The sequence below is a fragment of the Lottia gigantea genome (genome assembly GCF_000327385.1).
Source record: "Lottia gigantea unplaced genomic scaffold LOTGIsca_27, whole genome shotgun sequence".
Lineage (NCBI taxonomy): Eukaryota > Metazoa > Mollusca > Gastropoda > Lottiidae > Lottia > Lottia gigantea.
The window spans coordinates 1273989-1290857 of NW_008708846.1; the positions used below are offsets into that span (position 1 = coordinate 1273989).

At 36.9% G+C, this 16869-nt stretch overlaps 3 protein-coding genes across 3 annotated transcripts in view; 2 read left to right on the plus strand and 1 right to left on the minus strand.

The window, feature by feature from the left end:
- Positions 1–4029: 4029 nt before the first annotated feature.
- On the plus strand, positions 4030–6850 carry LOTGIDRAFT_161028 (hypothetical protein; the record flags this gene model as incomplete). The annotated part of the gene is made up of 2 exons (XM_009056270.1): positions 4030–4524; positions 6791–6850. The coding sequence occupies 2 exons, from the start codon at positions 4030–4032 to the stop codon at positions 6848–6850; spliced, it is 555 nt and encodes a 184-aa protein (XP_009054518.1).
- Positions 6851–7419: 569 nt separating this feature from the next.
- Positions 7420–13141, minus strand: LOTGIDRAFT_161029 (hypothetical protein; the record flags this gene model as incomplete). Its single annotated transcript, XM_009056271.1, has 4 exons — positions 7420–8288; positions 8701–8815; positions 10456–10600; positions 12882–13141. 4 exons carry the CDS (start codon positions 13139–13141, stop codon positions 7420–7422), a joined length of 1389 nt encoding a protein of 462 aa, XP_009054519.1.
- Positions 13142–14322: 1181 nt separating this feature from the next.
- The window catches only part of LOTGIDRAFT_161030 (hypothetical protein), a gene marked incomplete at both ends in the record, with an annotated part of 20552 nt that continues 18005 nt past the window's right edge, over positions 14323–16869 (plus strand). Inside the window, one exon of the mRNA XM_009056272.1 lies at positions 14323–14468. Within this exon, the coding sequence (XP_009054520.1) occupies positions 14323–14468 (146 nt within the window). The remainder of the gene's footprint in view (positions 14469–16869) is intronic.

Consider the following 16869-nt stretch of genomic DNA (forward strand, 5'->3'; position numbering starts at 1 on the left):
CTTTTTACATCGAATTTGGAACTTTTGTGAACAATTACACAACTAACTAGTCAAAATGAGTGATAGTGAGGATGAAAATACATCACGCAGAGCAAAAGGATCATCTACAATAGCCACAGGAACGCCAGTAATGATAGACCCTGCGATGATTTCGAGTATTGTTGCTCAAACAGTTACCGCTGTTTTACAGTCAAGACAGATGAATGAAAATCGTCGGAATCCTCAGAATAATGATAATCAACAGGAAGTAAGAAATCTAGGTGGAGATAAAATACCCTGGAGTCTGTTGAAAACATTGTGTCCTGAAAAGTTGGATGTTTTGATGAGTTCAAGACTACGTCACCGCACTTGGGAATCAGCATTCCGATCATTCATAAGGGAGGCCAGAATAGAAAATAAACCCTGGGAAGTAAAACTTACAGCATTACAGACGGCTATGGTTCCTGAAACATTCTCAAAGGTCAATGCACATATGTTACAGTTACGACCTGATGAAAGGGGTGATTTTGAAAATGTGATGAATATTGCAGAAGACTTAATAGAAGCCAACCGTCCAGTATGGGTTGCTAGACACCAGTTCAATGCAGCAGTGCAAAATGCAGACCAAACCTCAAGACAATTTTATTCTTGCATTGCTGAAATATCTGAAGATTGCGATTTTTCGGAAAACTTTTGTGTGAATTGTAAACGATTTGTTAATACTTATGAAACTTGTATTTTCAACCAGAAGCGAAGATGCTCGAAAAGAGATGTTGAAAAAGAAGAAATTGGATTTGGCAATGGCATTAGAAGAACTGGAGGCAGATGAAAATTTAAAGAAAACACAAATAGAATTAGAGAGGCCTAAACAGAATGTAAATGCTATTGGTCCAAGAAGACATGAAAAGAGATCACATAGCAGAAATGATAAATTCAAAAGGTCATTAAGTAGAAATGAGCAAACTAAGTGTAGCTATTGTGGTTATAAACAATCTCATAAACAAAGTGAATGTCCAGCATATGGTAAAGAATGTCACAACTGCAAAGGACGGAATCATTTCACATCTGTATGCAGATCTAAGACGAAAGAAAATGGAGACAGGGATAGACCTTTTCGACAGAAGAAACTGAGCAGAATAGTCTGTTCAATAACGAAATCCTTTGCACAGACAGTTGATGTTTATATTGAAGGTCACATTATAGAAACTGAAATAGACACTGGGTCAGATTGGTGTTGTGCTCCAACCAATAGAATAGCTGAACTAGATGATGATGTAGCTAATTTATTTCCTCCAACAACTGAAATGTTAAATACCTGTAATGCCAGTGGTAGTAAAATGGATATTATAGGATATTATGATGCAACTATAAAGTTTGGTGATAGACAAATTACAAAGCCATTAGTGTTTTTTAATGATTTGAACTCTTTCATTTTATCCAGAAATGCTATAATAGAATTAGGCATTGTTACCATAAATACTAAGCCACAATATTCATTGAAGGAGATTTCAATTCACGATGAAAATCATCAACCAAACCAGGTGACCAGTAAATTAGATGTTATCTTACAACCAATGGAAATGAAGAAAATTGATACACATAAGCCAGCAGATAAAGTTACGGCTGAAGACATTCAAAGAGAATTTTCAGATATATTCTCAGCTCAAGTCCAACCACTTAAAGGAGGTCCCTTTCATATTGAGTTGGATGAAAATGCTATTCCTGCCAAGGTACATTTTCCAAGAAATTTACCACTTGCATACTATGATAAACTGAAAGCTGAATTAGCTCAACTAGAAGCTGAAGGTCACATAAAGAAGGTCACGTACCCGACAGACTGGGTTAGTCCCATAGTAATTGCTCCGAAAAAGGGAACTACAGATATCAGAATGTGTGTAGACTTTAGAAAATTAAACATGTTCTGTTAACGTGAATACTTTCAGTCAGCAGGAGTCGTAGAGTGTGCCCAGATGATAGAGGCTGAAGCTGCAGTACATTTTTCGTCGTTTGATGCTAAAAAAGGGTATCACCAAATTGAATTGTCCGAACAATCCAAAGACTTGACAACTTTTTTGACGCCCTTTGGTCGATTTCGGTTTGAAAGAGCTCCATTTGGAATTAATTCTATACCAGAACATTATAACCGTAGAATTAGTGAAGCATTACAAGGTCTTAAAGGAATATCAAGATTGGTGGATGATACTCTCGTGTATGGAAAAGATCATACAGAACATTTACAAAATGTTAGAAACTTTTTACAACGCTGCAGGCAAGAAAACATACGACTCAATCCTAAGACGTTCAAATGGAAACAATCTGAGATAGAATTTGCTGGATTGAAGATCAGCAAAGATGGATTTTCTATACATCCGAAAACAATAAAGGCTATTGAAAAGTTTCCAGAGCCAGATACGTTGAAGAAAATGAGATCATTTCATGGTTTAGCCAATCAACATGCTCCATATGATCCAGCCTTAACAAGAAAACTAGCACCTCTTCGTCACTTACTCAAAAAACAACGAGGTCGTTATAAGATGAATAAAGATGAACAGCAAGCCTTTGTTGAAGCAAAGAAGCATCTTGCATCACCATCAACGTTAGCATTTTTTAGACCTGGATTACCTCTACAATTATACACGGACGCTGCGTGTATAACAGGATTTGGTTTTGTCCTGAAACAGAAACAACCCAATGGTAATTGGATGCCCATTATGGTTGGAAGTCGAAGCTTAACCGACGCTGAAACGAGATATGCACCTATAGAAAGTGAAATAACAGCATTAGCCTGGAGCGTGAAAAAATCGAAGAAGTTTTTGCTAGGTGGACCTAAATTTACAATATTTACGGATCACAGACCCCTAGTATCATTAGTCAATTCTAAAAGATTAGACGAAGTTTCTAATACCAGAATACTCCGGAATTTATTGAAATGTATGGACTACAACTGTATAGTGGAATACATTCCAGGATCCAGTAATATCATAGCTGACGCTTTTTCTAGAAATCCAGTTTCTGAACCAAACAAAGAAGACTTTGAAGATTCAAGAGCTTCATCTTTATATGTCAAAGCAATACAATCTGCATCTATGGACCAAGCCCAATGTACATTAGATTTAGAAAATGTACGTAATATTGCTGACAATGATCCTGAATACCAGTTGTTAAAAGATACTATACAGCATGGTTTTCCTGATAGTAAGAAACAACTTGATGAATCAATCCGAGACTATTGGAATGTTAAAGATGAATTATCCATAAGTGATGATAATTTTATTCTGTATGGAGTTAGACTTTTAATCCCAAGAAGATTAAGACAACATGTTTTAAATGAACTGCATTCTGGACACAGAGGCATTGTTGGTGTAAAATCTAGAGCCCGATTAGTTGTTTATTGGCCTAGAATTGATGCCCAGATTGAACAAAAATGCAGACAATGTAGTTTATGTATGGAAGATAGACCTAGTCAACCAGCCGAACCAGAAATTCATCTTCCAGTTCCACAACGATGTTTCCAATATGTATCAGCCGACTTTGCAGATATAGACAATTGTAAATTTTTGATAATAACCGATTGGAAAAGTGGATGGTTTAGTGTGTCCAAAATGTCAAGGACGACAGCACAAACAACTATACAGGAACTGAGAAATTTCTTCGCTGATACAACTGTTCCTGAAATTTTATATACAGATAATGGCCCACCATTCTCTTCAGGGGAATTTAGTGATTTCTGTAGACGATGGGGAGTGAGATGGATATCATCTTCGGCGCATTATCCACAAAGTAACTCGTATGCTGAAAATGGAGTTAAACAAGCCAAGTCACATTTAAGGAAATGTTTTACTCGTGGGAAAATAGACTATGAGCAATGGACTAAAGGACTTTTACAAATTCGTAATACACCACACAAGTCAACAGGCTTATCTCCAGCTATTATTGTATATGGTCAAGCTGTCCGGGATACTGTTCCAGCTCATAAGAGTAGTTTGTCTAAAGATTGGCATAAAGAACTAAAGTGACTATGATAAACAAATTGCGAAGGAGCGACAAAGAATGGATAAGATTCGCCCAGGAAAGGAACTTCCTGTGCTAAAGATCGGAGATCCAGTGGTCGTCCAAAATAGACAATCCAAACGATGGGATAAATATGGTGTTATTCAAGAGAGAAACCTGAAGGTTAGGAAATATGTAGTACGTTTATCTTCTGGATTAATCACTGTACGCAATCGCAAAGACTTACGATTACGCTACCCACCAAAACATCAGAATGGCGGAACATCACTCTGGTTACCCGTCATAGATTATCAAAATGATCCAGATAAACACTTGAAACCAGTTCAACAATCTAGTCAAGATAATCAGCACAATGACAGCGATTCTGATAGTGATGACGAAGATGATTATAGACCCAACATAAATGATACAAATGGAGAAGTCAAGTTATATCCAAATGCAGAACAACCTGAAATTCCAGTAGAGGAAGCAGTCCATGTTCCTGTTCCAAAACCAATTTTGAAACGTCCCAAGACAAGAGACCAAACTCAACCAGTGAGAATATCATCGCGTGCAAAGCGAATGCCTGTGAGATTTAAAGACTATGATTTAAAATAAGTTTCAAAATTCAGTTTAATAGTTTCATATATATATATATGGACACAGGCATAAACAATAGTTTAAAACAATTATGTGAAATGTGAATTTATACTATGCTTTCATTTCAGCTTTATATAAGGGAAGGAGATGGAGGATATTCAGACTCATACGCTTAAATGTAGTCTGGATATCATAACAGAGTAATGTCCCTTTAAGACGAATTGACCAAGGAGGTCGTTTAGTCCTATTCTATGATTTAATCTAGTCCGCATGTCTTGAAACACTGCTGTGTATATAATGTTTAGTTTACAATATAATTAATACTTTAATGAAGTCTTCTCTGTTATAACATGTTCACCAAAGAACATACCAGTTATTAAAAAGAGTGACAAAGGTTCATGTTGCGTCATTCTGAATAAGAAGGATTACGTTTCAGAACAGAGAATCAACTGAATAATCATTATGCCATTTTACCGAAACCAATTTTCAAAGAAACTGCTAACATGATTAACAATATTCTTGCCGATTTAGTCAAAACTAGTTATCTCAAACAGAAACAATATGACTATCTGTCTGCCAAACCTGATTGTCGCGAGAGACATTGGTACACTTTGCCTAAAATCCATAAGAATACAACCAAGGAGTGGTTTATCTCGAATAAAATCCCTAAAGGCCGCCCGATTATATCTGACTGTGGTAGTGAGTCATATGCAGTGTCAGAATACATAGATTATTTCTTATTACCTCTAGCATGTCAACATCACGCCTACCTTAAAGACACAACCGATTTTGTCAATAAATTAAAAAATCTTCGAGTTCCCTCTAATGCTATTTAATTTCTATCGACGTTTCTTCTATGTATACCAATATTGATAACACTACTGGTTTAACGGCAGTTCGTAAAGCTTTTAATAGAAACCCAGATCCAAACAGACTCGACGATGCAATTCTACAGGTTTTAGAGATTTGTCTTAGTCGAAACGATTTCACATTTAATGGTAAAACATATTTACAAACTTCAGGGACAGCCATGGGCAAACGATTCGCCCCTTCGTACGCAAACCTTTTCATGGCAGAGTGGGAACGTGAGGTGTGGCCCCTCTGTCCATTTGACCCACTTTTTTACGGACGCTTTTTGGATGACATTTTTATGGTTTGGACTTATTCTATCGAACAGTTTTGGGAATTCTTTGGAATTCTGAACAACCACCATCCTTCTATCAAACTAACCGCAAACGTGAGTGACAAAAGCATAGACTTTCTCGATACCCCTGTCTTTAAGGGAGATTCCATAGCAGAAACAAATAAACTGGATATTAAAGTGTATTTCAAAGAAACTGATACTCATCAACTCTTGCACAAGAGCTCCTTTCACCCAAAACATACCTTTTCTGGTATAATTAAGTCACAAGTTTTACGATTTCATCGAATTTGTACAAGATCTTCTGGTTTCAACCAAGCCTGTACGATTGTTTTCTCAAAACTGAAAGAGCGTGGGTACTCTAAACGATTTTTACGAAACATAAAAAATTCCATCTTAGCACAGATAGCAGCTAAAAACAGACTTTATGCCGAAGTACCTCCAGGTTTAAGAAGTGCTCCATGTTTGTCCAGTAGATGCAAAACATGACCCTTTATATCAGAAACTCATTATTTTGTAAGCAACTCTACGAATAAAAGGTACCCGATCCAGGAACATCTAACATGTGAACATTCGAATGTAATATATTTAATTTCATGCAAGAAATGCCCCAAACAATATGTAAGGAAACTAAGAATAATTTACGAATTCGCTTTAATGCTCATAGGAAAGACATCAAATTAAAGAAAGACAAGCCTGTTTCTAATCATTTCAACCTCGACGACCATTCAATAGACGATCTCACCCTAATCCTAATTAAGCGTATAGAAATTGACTTGCCCGAAGATGAAACTACCAAATTCCGTCAATCTAGGGAAGCCCATTGGATTGAGACATTGAATACAGCAAGACCTATAGGACTAAATATTCATCATAATGTAGGGATAGCACCCTTTGTTGTCCCGTTCAATACAACCAGCAATCGAGCAAGCAAGATAGTTCATGCCCACTTTAAGAGCCTTCAAGAGAAATTCCCCCATGCATATTCAAAAAATAAGAACTTCAATGACAATATTGTTCATAGTAAACTAAAAACAATCAGTACATAACAGATACTATACTTATTTTTTCTAATTTCAGATCAGAATAAGAACAGAAGAAAACCCAATATCAACACCCTTAATCCTAATTTCTAAATAAAGTGTCTGCTCCACCCTAGGCCTGTACATTTGGGAGAATCAAACCCTCCCTTCCACGAAATGTAAACTACAACCTGTAAATAGAAAAGGTGGAAATCTTAAACCCGAAGAGATATTTCGTGCTAAAAATTTGTTGTTTCGGAAAATATAACATGGTTTTAACACTGATGATAAATCTCTTATTGGAATTCAACTATTTAAAGATCCGAATGAAATACATAAAGCCAAAGGAAGACTTGACAATGCTGAAAAATTGCCTTATGATATTCACCACCCAGTGTTTTTACCCAAAAATCATATTTTGGTACGACGTATGTTAGAATCCATGCATCGAAAACTAGGCTATCCAGGTTACAAAAGACTAGTAGATGAACCTCGCCATAAGTATTGGATTTTAGGTGTAAGAGACCTTGCCAGATCTAAATATTTTTCCTGTTTAATTTGTAAATGAAGACGCCAACCATTATCTGGTGAATAAATGGGATTGTTTCCAAATTATCACGTGGATTTTAATACACCTGCGTTTAGTAATACATCTGTTGATTTGTTTGGTCTTTTAAAAGTTAAGATTTAGTCGGGGCTGTTATGTAGCCTGTTGCGATTGGGAGCAATGTCTCCATTAAATGTTAATGGTTGGTAACAATCAACTTCTTTAGTCCAACCGCTCATTAATGGGTCTAACACACACGGTTCGTGGTTCACTGCGTTTCGCCAGATAAATGTTTGATGGTGTGCTCTTAAAAGATGCTGGATTAGGGAACCTTTAGTTGGTGGGATTTTCTCACACTGATCAGGATGCCTGCAAAAACTCTTCCACCTTGCCTCTTCTAAAGATTGACTTCCTGGACAGTAACAATTAGCAACAAATATTGAAAGGCTATCAACAATGTAGTCGTCAAGAGTTTCAAATTCTCCCAGATTGCAGAAAGCTGATACGATAGATGGTGAACATTTTTGAAACTGTTTCCACCAAGTGGTTTTAGATTTTCCCGCAAATTTACCTACAGTATCGCAACCAATAAAAGCATGAAATCCAGCAAGAGCTTTACTTCTATCTTTTCCTAAGATTTGATAGATCTTTTGAACTTCTACTCGCCTTGAACGTGTTAATTCTACAAAGCATTTTGTTGATAACATATTTGCATGAGTGACGGAAATCACAAGGACATCAGTGTTCGGAGAAAAGAAAACGATGGGTGAAGAAGGATCTCTGGAAATATCGACTGCATGTAAAATCATAACAGTACCTGCTTCTTCGTGGTTATATTCTGTAAATCGTATCGTTCCTATGTTACTTCCATTGAATGAAATGGTAAATAATCTCTTCTCAGCCTGGAGCATTCTACTGGCTTCATAAGCAAGAAATGTTACTATTTGCTTCTTTGTTTCAATGTGAGACAAAAGTCTTTTAGTAGTTAGTTTAGAAATATCGAATGTACCTGATATTTTATATATCACTGCAGCAGATCCATTGTTACGCCGATCTCGGGTGGCAGACTTTAAACTATTGCTTTTATAGGAGTCAAAAACTAAGCGAACCTATGAAAACCCAACCGATTTCTTAAAGATTCTAGACACGAATTCATTTGCAAAGTCTTGAAACGTCTTTAGCTTTGAAGATTTGATATATATCATTTGGACAATGACCATTGCATCTATTATAGCAGCACGATTTGCATCACCACTGTTAAACGTATCATCTGTCACACCTAAGTCAGTTAAATGTCGTATAGTTGCGACTTCCCGCTACCACCAGATATAAAACTTCCATCGTTGTTCATGAAACTTCTTGGAATAACTGCAAGTATCTTTCTATTGTCGATTTCATGTCAATATCTCTTGAAGACTTACCCACTATTGCACATCTTGCAAATAATCCACGATGTTCCTTCAACTCAATAGTCTTGTCCTTTAGTTTGTGAGTGCCAATTTTTCCGTGTTTCCCAAAAGTTGGAATATTTACCTTCTGCAATGAATTCCAAATTCATTGTGAAGCATCTTAACCTAAACGATTCTTGATAAAATCTGAATAAAGACTTTGTCCTTTATCTTCTACCGCTACTAGTTCTGAACTAGCTTTGTCAGATAGAGCAGTTTTTGTCATTATGTTGTAAGCATTGGTAGTACATGGTGGAAATGAAAAAATATCTGTTAATTCTTCTCCAAACGTGTTTTCGAACTTTCGTAATATATCAGTTTGACGTCTCTTAAAAGATGCATTATTCTGATGGTGTGCTGAAGAGTGACACGATTGCAATGACAAGTTGTTTAAATATCCCTTTGAAATATCGGCAAGGATTGGAGCTACCAGAAAGAATCGCGCATTTTCGTTGTTGGAAATTCCAATCTAACCATCTTCTACCTTCATAATTTTATTCACCTGTTCACCGGCATGATCCATTCCAATCGATGTGAACGGAATCGAGGTCTATATTCCAGGGTCAGATTGTTCCAAACTTTTCATATCAGCGATATAGACAGGTAACATTCTTCTATATTTTATACGATCCATACTGCATATATCTTGACACATTAGTGTTGATGCCTCTAAATGAAGCTTCAATCCCGTTGGCGAGTTGCTTGAATAAACAGCAGAAGGCGTTCAATCATTCGCATATACACTCTTAGAAACTGGAACATTTGGTTGCTTTTCATACAGTTGTCAAAGGAGTCCATTGTTTAAATTAAATGGCAGGACTGAATTTCTTGTTGCAACTTGTTGTGGCCACTCTGAACACTCACCTTACTTTATTGATGGGAGTTATTCACTTGATCATTTATAGCTTGATACAAACTACCGGATGGTCCAAGAAATTTTTCTGGAAATCTTGCTTGCAGTCCGATGAAATAAAACTTATACAAGATAACTAGTGTTGTTTCATGCGCAGACACAGATCTCTTCATGTAGGAGCAATTAATAATTTGCCTTATTGTATTAGGGCCATAAACATCAGCTTCTAGCCAACCGTCGTCTATTCCTGAATGTTCAATAAAAGACCCTATGGCTCGTAAATGTGCAAATATGGTATGAAGTTCACCTATGCGTATGATAAATTTATTTCTAAGATCAGTTCTGCAATGTACAAGATTATAAGCTCTAGTATATAAATCAGTGCACACCAAATTCTGCTTAGCACATGAACATCGTTTTGTTGAACAACCAGATAAAGAGCAATTGCACTTAACAAGTTCAATAATTTGATTGGGAGCAATGTCTCCATTAAATGTTAATGGTTGGTAACAATCAACTTCTTTAGTCCAACCGCACATTAATGGGTCTGACACACACGGTTCGTGGTTCACTGCGTTTCGCCAGATAAATATTTGATGGTGTGCTCTTAAAAGATGCTGGATTTGGGAACCTTTAGTTGGTGGGATTTTCTCACACTGATCAGGATGCCTGCAAAAACTCTTCCACCCTGCCTCTTCTAAAGACTGACTTCCTGGACAGTAACAATTAGCAACAAATATTGAAAGGCTATCAACAATGTAGTCGTCAAGAGTTTCAAATTCTCCCAGATTGCAGAAAGCTGATACGATAGATGGTGAACATTTTTGAAACTGTTTCCACCAAGTGGTTTTAGATTTTCCCGAAAATTTACCTACTGTATCGCAACCAATATGAACATCTACTCGCCTTGAACGTGTTAATTCTACAAAGCATTTTGTTGATAACATATTTGCATGAGTGACGGCAATCACAAGGACATCAGTGTCCGGAGAAAAGATAACGATGGATGAAGAAGGATCTCTGGAAAAAAACGACTGCATGTAGAATCATAACAGTACCTGTTTCTTCGTGGTTATATTCTGTAAATCGTATCGTTCCTATGTTACTTCCATTGAATGAAATGGTGAATAATATTTAGATTGGACGAAACTTACCTGTAAGTTGAAGTTCGATCATGATTCTATCAGCCAATCTTTAGTGACGAGGGATTATGTGAGATAGCAGCACGCGCCTCAATACATCAGGATTTAAAGTGAACGAGTGTAGACAGATAGTGACGAATGGGAGGGAATGTAAGACTAAGTGGAGGGCACATAATCCCTCGTCACTAAAGATTGGCTGATAGAATCATGATCGAACTTCAACTTACAGGTAAGTTTCGTCCAATCTAAATATTCTATCAGCCAATCACGTGACTACGTGATTCAGTGAGACTTCAAAGCCTGTCTGCACTCGTGACATATCAAAATCACTAGAAAACAAGACAAAATATTTATCTTAACCATAAGACTTTAATAAATCTAAGCATTCAACACACATTTATCAAAGACATTTTCTTTAATGATAACTTTATTATAATAGGTCGAAAATATCCTTTCCGATTTCCAATCTGCCTTATTCATAATATCAATAATTGGAACATTCGCTTCCTTAGCAGTGGAGGTGGAAGCAGCTCTAGTACTATGTGCCTTGAATCGATTCACATCAATGCCTGCTTTCTCTAAGCCCACTTTTGTCCACCGAGATATTGTGTCCCTGCAGACCTTTTTATGTGGTTTTACATAAGCAATAAACAAAGCACTCTCACTTTCTCTTAAGCTTTCAGTTTTCTTAATATATTCCTGTAACACAGTGACGACACACAGACGCCTATCTGGCGCATAAGCTTTGAAATTCAAAATTACCGGTTTCCTACCAGCTCTAGATTGTTTAACATGTTGCGAAATGTGAAATTTATAAACACTTTTTGATTGGTTAATTGGTAACAAATTCAAATCCAGAAAATGTAATGTTTGCCCTCTCTGGGCAGAAACTATTAGCATAAGAAGAACGAGTTTAATTGTTAAGTCCTTTAAAGAAAGTGATCTCACGGGAGATAAAGACCGAAGATAGTTTAAAACAAAACGTACATCCCAGACGCTATCATACCTAGGTAGCGCTGGTCTATTATAAAAAATTCCTTTCAGAAGTCTACAAACAATAGGGTGAGATCCAATACACTGTCCATCAATGAAAATGAAAGTAGATAAAGCGGAACGGGCAGTATTTATAGCAGTGTAACTGAGTCCGTTATTAAACAAATCTAACAGAAAATCCAATATTTGTGCTAGAGATGGTCTAGAGACATTAATCTGTTTTTTACTACAAAAGTTTGACCACGATCGCAAGTAACAGGAGTACTGCTTCTTTGTTCCAAGTTTCCAGGAATCAAGGATGATATTGGTTGCCTCTTCAGAAATTCCTCTACTTCCGAGGGAATCCCGGATACCATGAAGGCTGTCAGCTTCATTTTCTGCCAAAATGGATGTATTTCCCCGTTTATAGATGTTACCAGTGACTTCTGCTTCGGTAGTATTAATGGCCTACAACATAAAACAATAAGAATTTGAGAGAACCAAACTTGAGTTGGCCAAAGTGGTGCTACAATGATGCCTCTACATTGATCAGATTCGATTTTTTTGTATACATCTAGACAAGAGGCAAAAAGGAGGAAAGCAATATACGATTTCTTCATGCCAGTCATGTGTGAAGGCATCAATAAAGGTGGCATTTGGGTCAGGTTTCCAAGCTGACTACCTATCTAGCTTAAAGTTAAGTCTAGAAGCAAACAAGTCGATTGTAGGTGAGAAATTTAGATACTTTAAGATATTATTAAACACATCCTTATTCAGAGACCTTTCAGTTCGGTCTGAAGTTAAATCTCTCGAGGCTGCATCAGCTACATAGTTCATTTTTCCCGCTATGTGAGAAATGGTAATCCAAATATTATGTGAATCGCACCAGTCAAGGCAAGATAATGGATTTTTCTGAACCATATAAATTGTCTTGCCACCAAGAGATTTCTTCTCCAGCTGATCTACTTAATATCATACTTGCATCAAAATTCCATGCATTGTGAAACGCATGAAACGCTGTGAAACGCATTCTTCAAATCAATGGTAGCCATAAACATGTCCGGCTTAATAATATCGCAAACGGACTGAAGGCTTCCATTTTAAAATGGTGGTGTTCTACGTCTTTATTAAGTTCTTTCAGGTTAAGAATGAGTCGATAGCTCCCGCTCTTTTTCTAACTAACTAACTCGTCAGATGTGGCTATTTTCTCCACGGGAGCATTGTTATGATCAAGTGAGGAACCTTGACTTTTATCATCTAGCACTGTGTCTATCAGCTTGATAACCGGGTCTACGTCGGTATTGTTTACCGTTCTAAATTGACCCGCATGTACTGAATCTGAGTCGTCGTCTTCATCGTATGAAAAATCCGATTCGTAACTTCTCTGTTGATTTGAAGCTATTTGATTTCCTCGACTGCTGATCGAATTGACTATGGAATTCTTCATGTCTCCGACCGAAGAGCATAGACTTTTAATCTCCGTAAGGAGGGCTGTAGAGAGATGAGAGTTATCGCCCTTAACCTGGGATGTTGACGGTTGATCAATGTTCGTGACATTGTCCGGTGAAATCGGCTTAGCAGACTTCTCTGGATTTTTTCCCGAAGCTTTGCTTCTCGACTTGGATCCCTTTTTCGCTGTCGAAGCTTCCGATGGCGAGGGACTCGGTGACAGTTCGTGTGCAGGGCGATCATGCTTTCTGTACTGATGTCTGTCTGATGTTTCTCGGAGTGGCTTGATCGACTTTAGCCGATTTTAATATTGCGTCAGCCATGTGAATTCTGTTAAGAATTATATGGCCTAAGTTAGAACAGTATGCAATAACAATATTAATTGTTGTAATTCGGAGAGCGTAACGCCAAGGAATCCGAAATTGCAATAGAATAGAGCTCAGTTATGAGCGTCACATCAGTATGAGATCTAACGCCGCACTGATGTATTCAGGCGCGTGCTGCTATCTCACTGAATCACGTAGTCACGTGATTGGCTGATAGAATCTCTTCTCAGCATGGAGCATTCTACTGGCTTCATAAACAAGAAATGTTACTATTTGCTTCTTTGTTTCAATGTGAGACAAAAGTCTTTTAGTAGTTAGTTTAGAAATATCGAATGTACCTGATATTTTATAATTCCTAACGTCATAAAGCAATTTTTTTTTATATTATAAAAGGTGTCCCCTATCTATATACTCATAATACTCCTTTGCCTGCAGCGCCCCAAGCCCACCAAACAAACAGCCCCCACCAGGCATGCGGTTAATAAACCCGGAGCCTATAGGGGTACAAGTTTACCAAGCCCCCAAGCGCCCCAGCCCTATAATATCTTCAAATTAACTCATTTAAAAACAGAATGAGTTTAATTTTAAAACACGAACAAAAAAAATTCTAAGGAGGCGGTTTCTTCTCAGCTCTATCATCTCTCATCCCAAAAGTAGCCAACTTTGTCTCAAACAACAAATCCCTCATTTCCTCAAGAGCGCAAGCTGTTGAATCTGTTGCAAAAGCAGGAGTAAATATTAGCGAAGCAGTGAAAAGATCTAACGACTTGAAAGAATTACAACATATAAGAGAAATGCGAAATAAAAGATTAGAAAATAAAAAAGGCAATGGTTTAAAACTTATTGGATAAAAATGTATATGATAATTGCTCAAACTCCCAAAAATTATTTCGGTTCTGACATTCAAAAATCATTAGCTTCTCTTCCTGGATTTCCTTGGGCAAAATACCCCGGAGAAAAACATCTTCCCGGTCATAATTATACTGGTCCAGGTACAAGGTTAGATCTGCGATTAGACCAAAATGATAAACCCAAAGCGGGTGAAGAACCCGTTAATAGAGTTGACGCCGCTGCACTTAAACATTATATTTTATACAGAAATAAAGATATAAAGTTTAGACACGAAGCAGACAAACAAATGATAATCGAATTTGAAAATATTCCAAATCCAACTTTCAAAGAGAGAATGCAAAGAGCATTAATCATTAAACTCTTGAAAGCAAAGATGAAAATGGGTATGGGAATAGCAGATGAAATACACAAAGAATTTAGAAAAAAACAAACATTTTTTAAAAGTCAAAGTGTTTTATAAAGATGAAATATGGTCAGCTGATTTAATTAATATGCATGTTGAAAGAGGATATAAATATTGTTTAACCGTTATAGATTTGAACACAAGATATACTTGGGTTATTCCTCTCAAAAACAAAACAAGTTTATCAGTCAAACACGCATTTGAAACAATAATGAATCAATCCGACAGACGACCTCAAAAGTCATGGGTAGATAAAGGAAGCGAATTTTTATACGCCCACATGAAATGGGGGGCGTATATTGCCTTCACCTCATTCCGTCGGTCCGTCCGTCCGTCCACAATTGCTCGTAAACACTCTACAAGACACAATTCTTGGCGGATTTTGACAAAACTTGGTATGAGTGTTCGTAATCACCCAAGGATGAACCCTATTGAAAATCAGAAGAATCGAATAATATTTAGTATAAGTTATTGCCCTTGTTCTTGAAAACGCGTTTAATTTTTAGCTCGTAAACACTCTAGAAGGGACATTTCTGGCATGAGTGTTTATTATCACCCAAAGATGAACCCTATTGTAAATCAGAAGAATCGAAAAATATTTAGTATGAGTTATTGCCCTTGTTCTTAAAAACGCGTTCAATTTTTAGCTCGTAAACACTCTAGAAGGCACAATTCTTGATGGATTTTGACGAAACTTCGCATGTGTGTTTGTTATCAACCAAGGATGAACTCTATTGAATATCACAAGAATCGAAAAATATTTAGTATGAGTTATTGCCCTTGTTCTTGAAAACGCGTTCAATTTTTAGCTTGTAAACACTAAAGGCATGATTCTTGCTTGATTTTGACAAATCTTGGTTTTTTTATTCAGTCATGTGCTGAAGATTGAATATTTGCCTTCTAGAGTTTTCACTAGCTAAAATTTGAACACGTTTTCAAAAACAAGGGTAATAATTCATACTCAATATTATTCAGTATTGCCCTAAAGAGTTCAAAAAATACGTAAAACTCCATTCATTTCATTTTAAAGAGTTCAAAAGAGGTGTATGACTGAAGGTAAAATATTTTATACTGGTGATTGTTACTGTACTGCATAATATTTATATTCAAAATCAAAGCTGCCAGTGGGTGTATATTACCTTGCCTTGCAAGATAGTTTGTCGAAGTTAGTTTTGGTAAAACCTACCTTTTGTCAATGACCAACATATGACCCTTCTCGAATTTGCTTTTAAATTTGAAAATACGAACACGATCTCAAATTTTAAACTTTTCTTTAGTGTCTATAATTTTTATTTCATTTTCAAAATCATCAAGGGTAGAAGGAAACTTTATAATATTCGGATGTTGACTTTCAGTGGAGGAGATGGAAGAATGAATTTTAATATTGTATTCTGATACTACAGTTCTTCCCGATTTGCACCTTTTTTTATTTTGTCCCTTTATTTTTATTTTGCTCCTTTCCCATTAAGCTACCTTTTCATTTCGTCCCTGTCCCGTTGTAACCCCCTTCCCAGTTTGCCTCTTCCCATTTCGCCCCTTTCCCATTTTTCAATGCACTTACAAAAGAATTGGACATTCCAGCTTACTCTTATCAAATTCCTACTGCTCCAGTATTAAAATGCACAAGGGGCCGGAATTCAAATCGGAACTAGCATAATTAATTATGTGGTCTAATTATATAAAAGGAAGGGGCGAAGTGGGAAGGGGCGAAATAGGAAGGGACAAAATGGGTATGGGGCGAACTGGGAAAGGGGCGAACTTGGAAAGGGGCGTTATGGGAAAGGGGCAAAATAGCAAGGGGCGATATGGGAAAGCTTCGTAGTTCAAAAAAAGGAACAAGATTTAAAATTTACTCTCGCTTAACTCTTCGTTCTCCATCGTAAAACTATCACCGTTCTAGCTTTGTCGATTTCGAAATAGCCCGGAAATTCGGCGTAGACGTTGCAAGTGATGGTTTCCTAAAGCGACTTTCCGAAGTGCGCTTCAATACGTAGGTTCCCTTGTTTTTGTAGAATCAGATATTGGATGCGTTCGGGACTGTCGAATACCGGATCTAGGGTTTATTTATATATCGCCCTTTCCCAATTCGGCCTCAATTCATTTCCATTTGCCGCTTTTCCCATTTCGCCCCTTTCCCATTTTCAA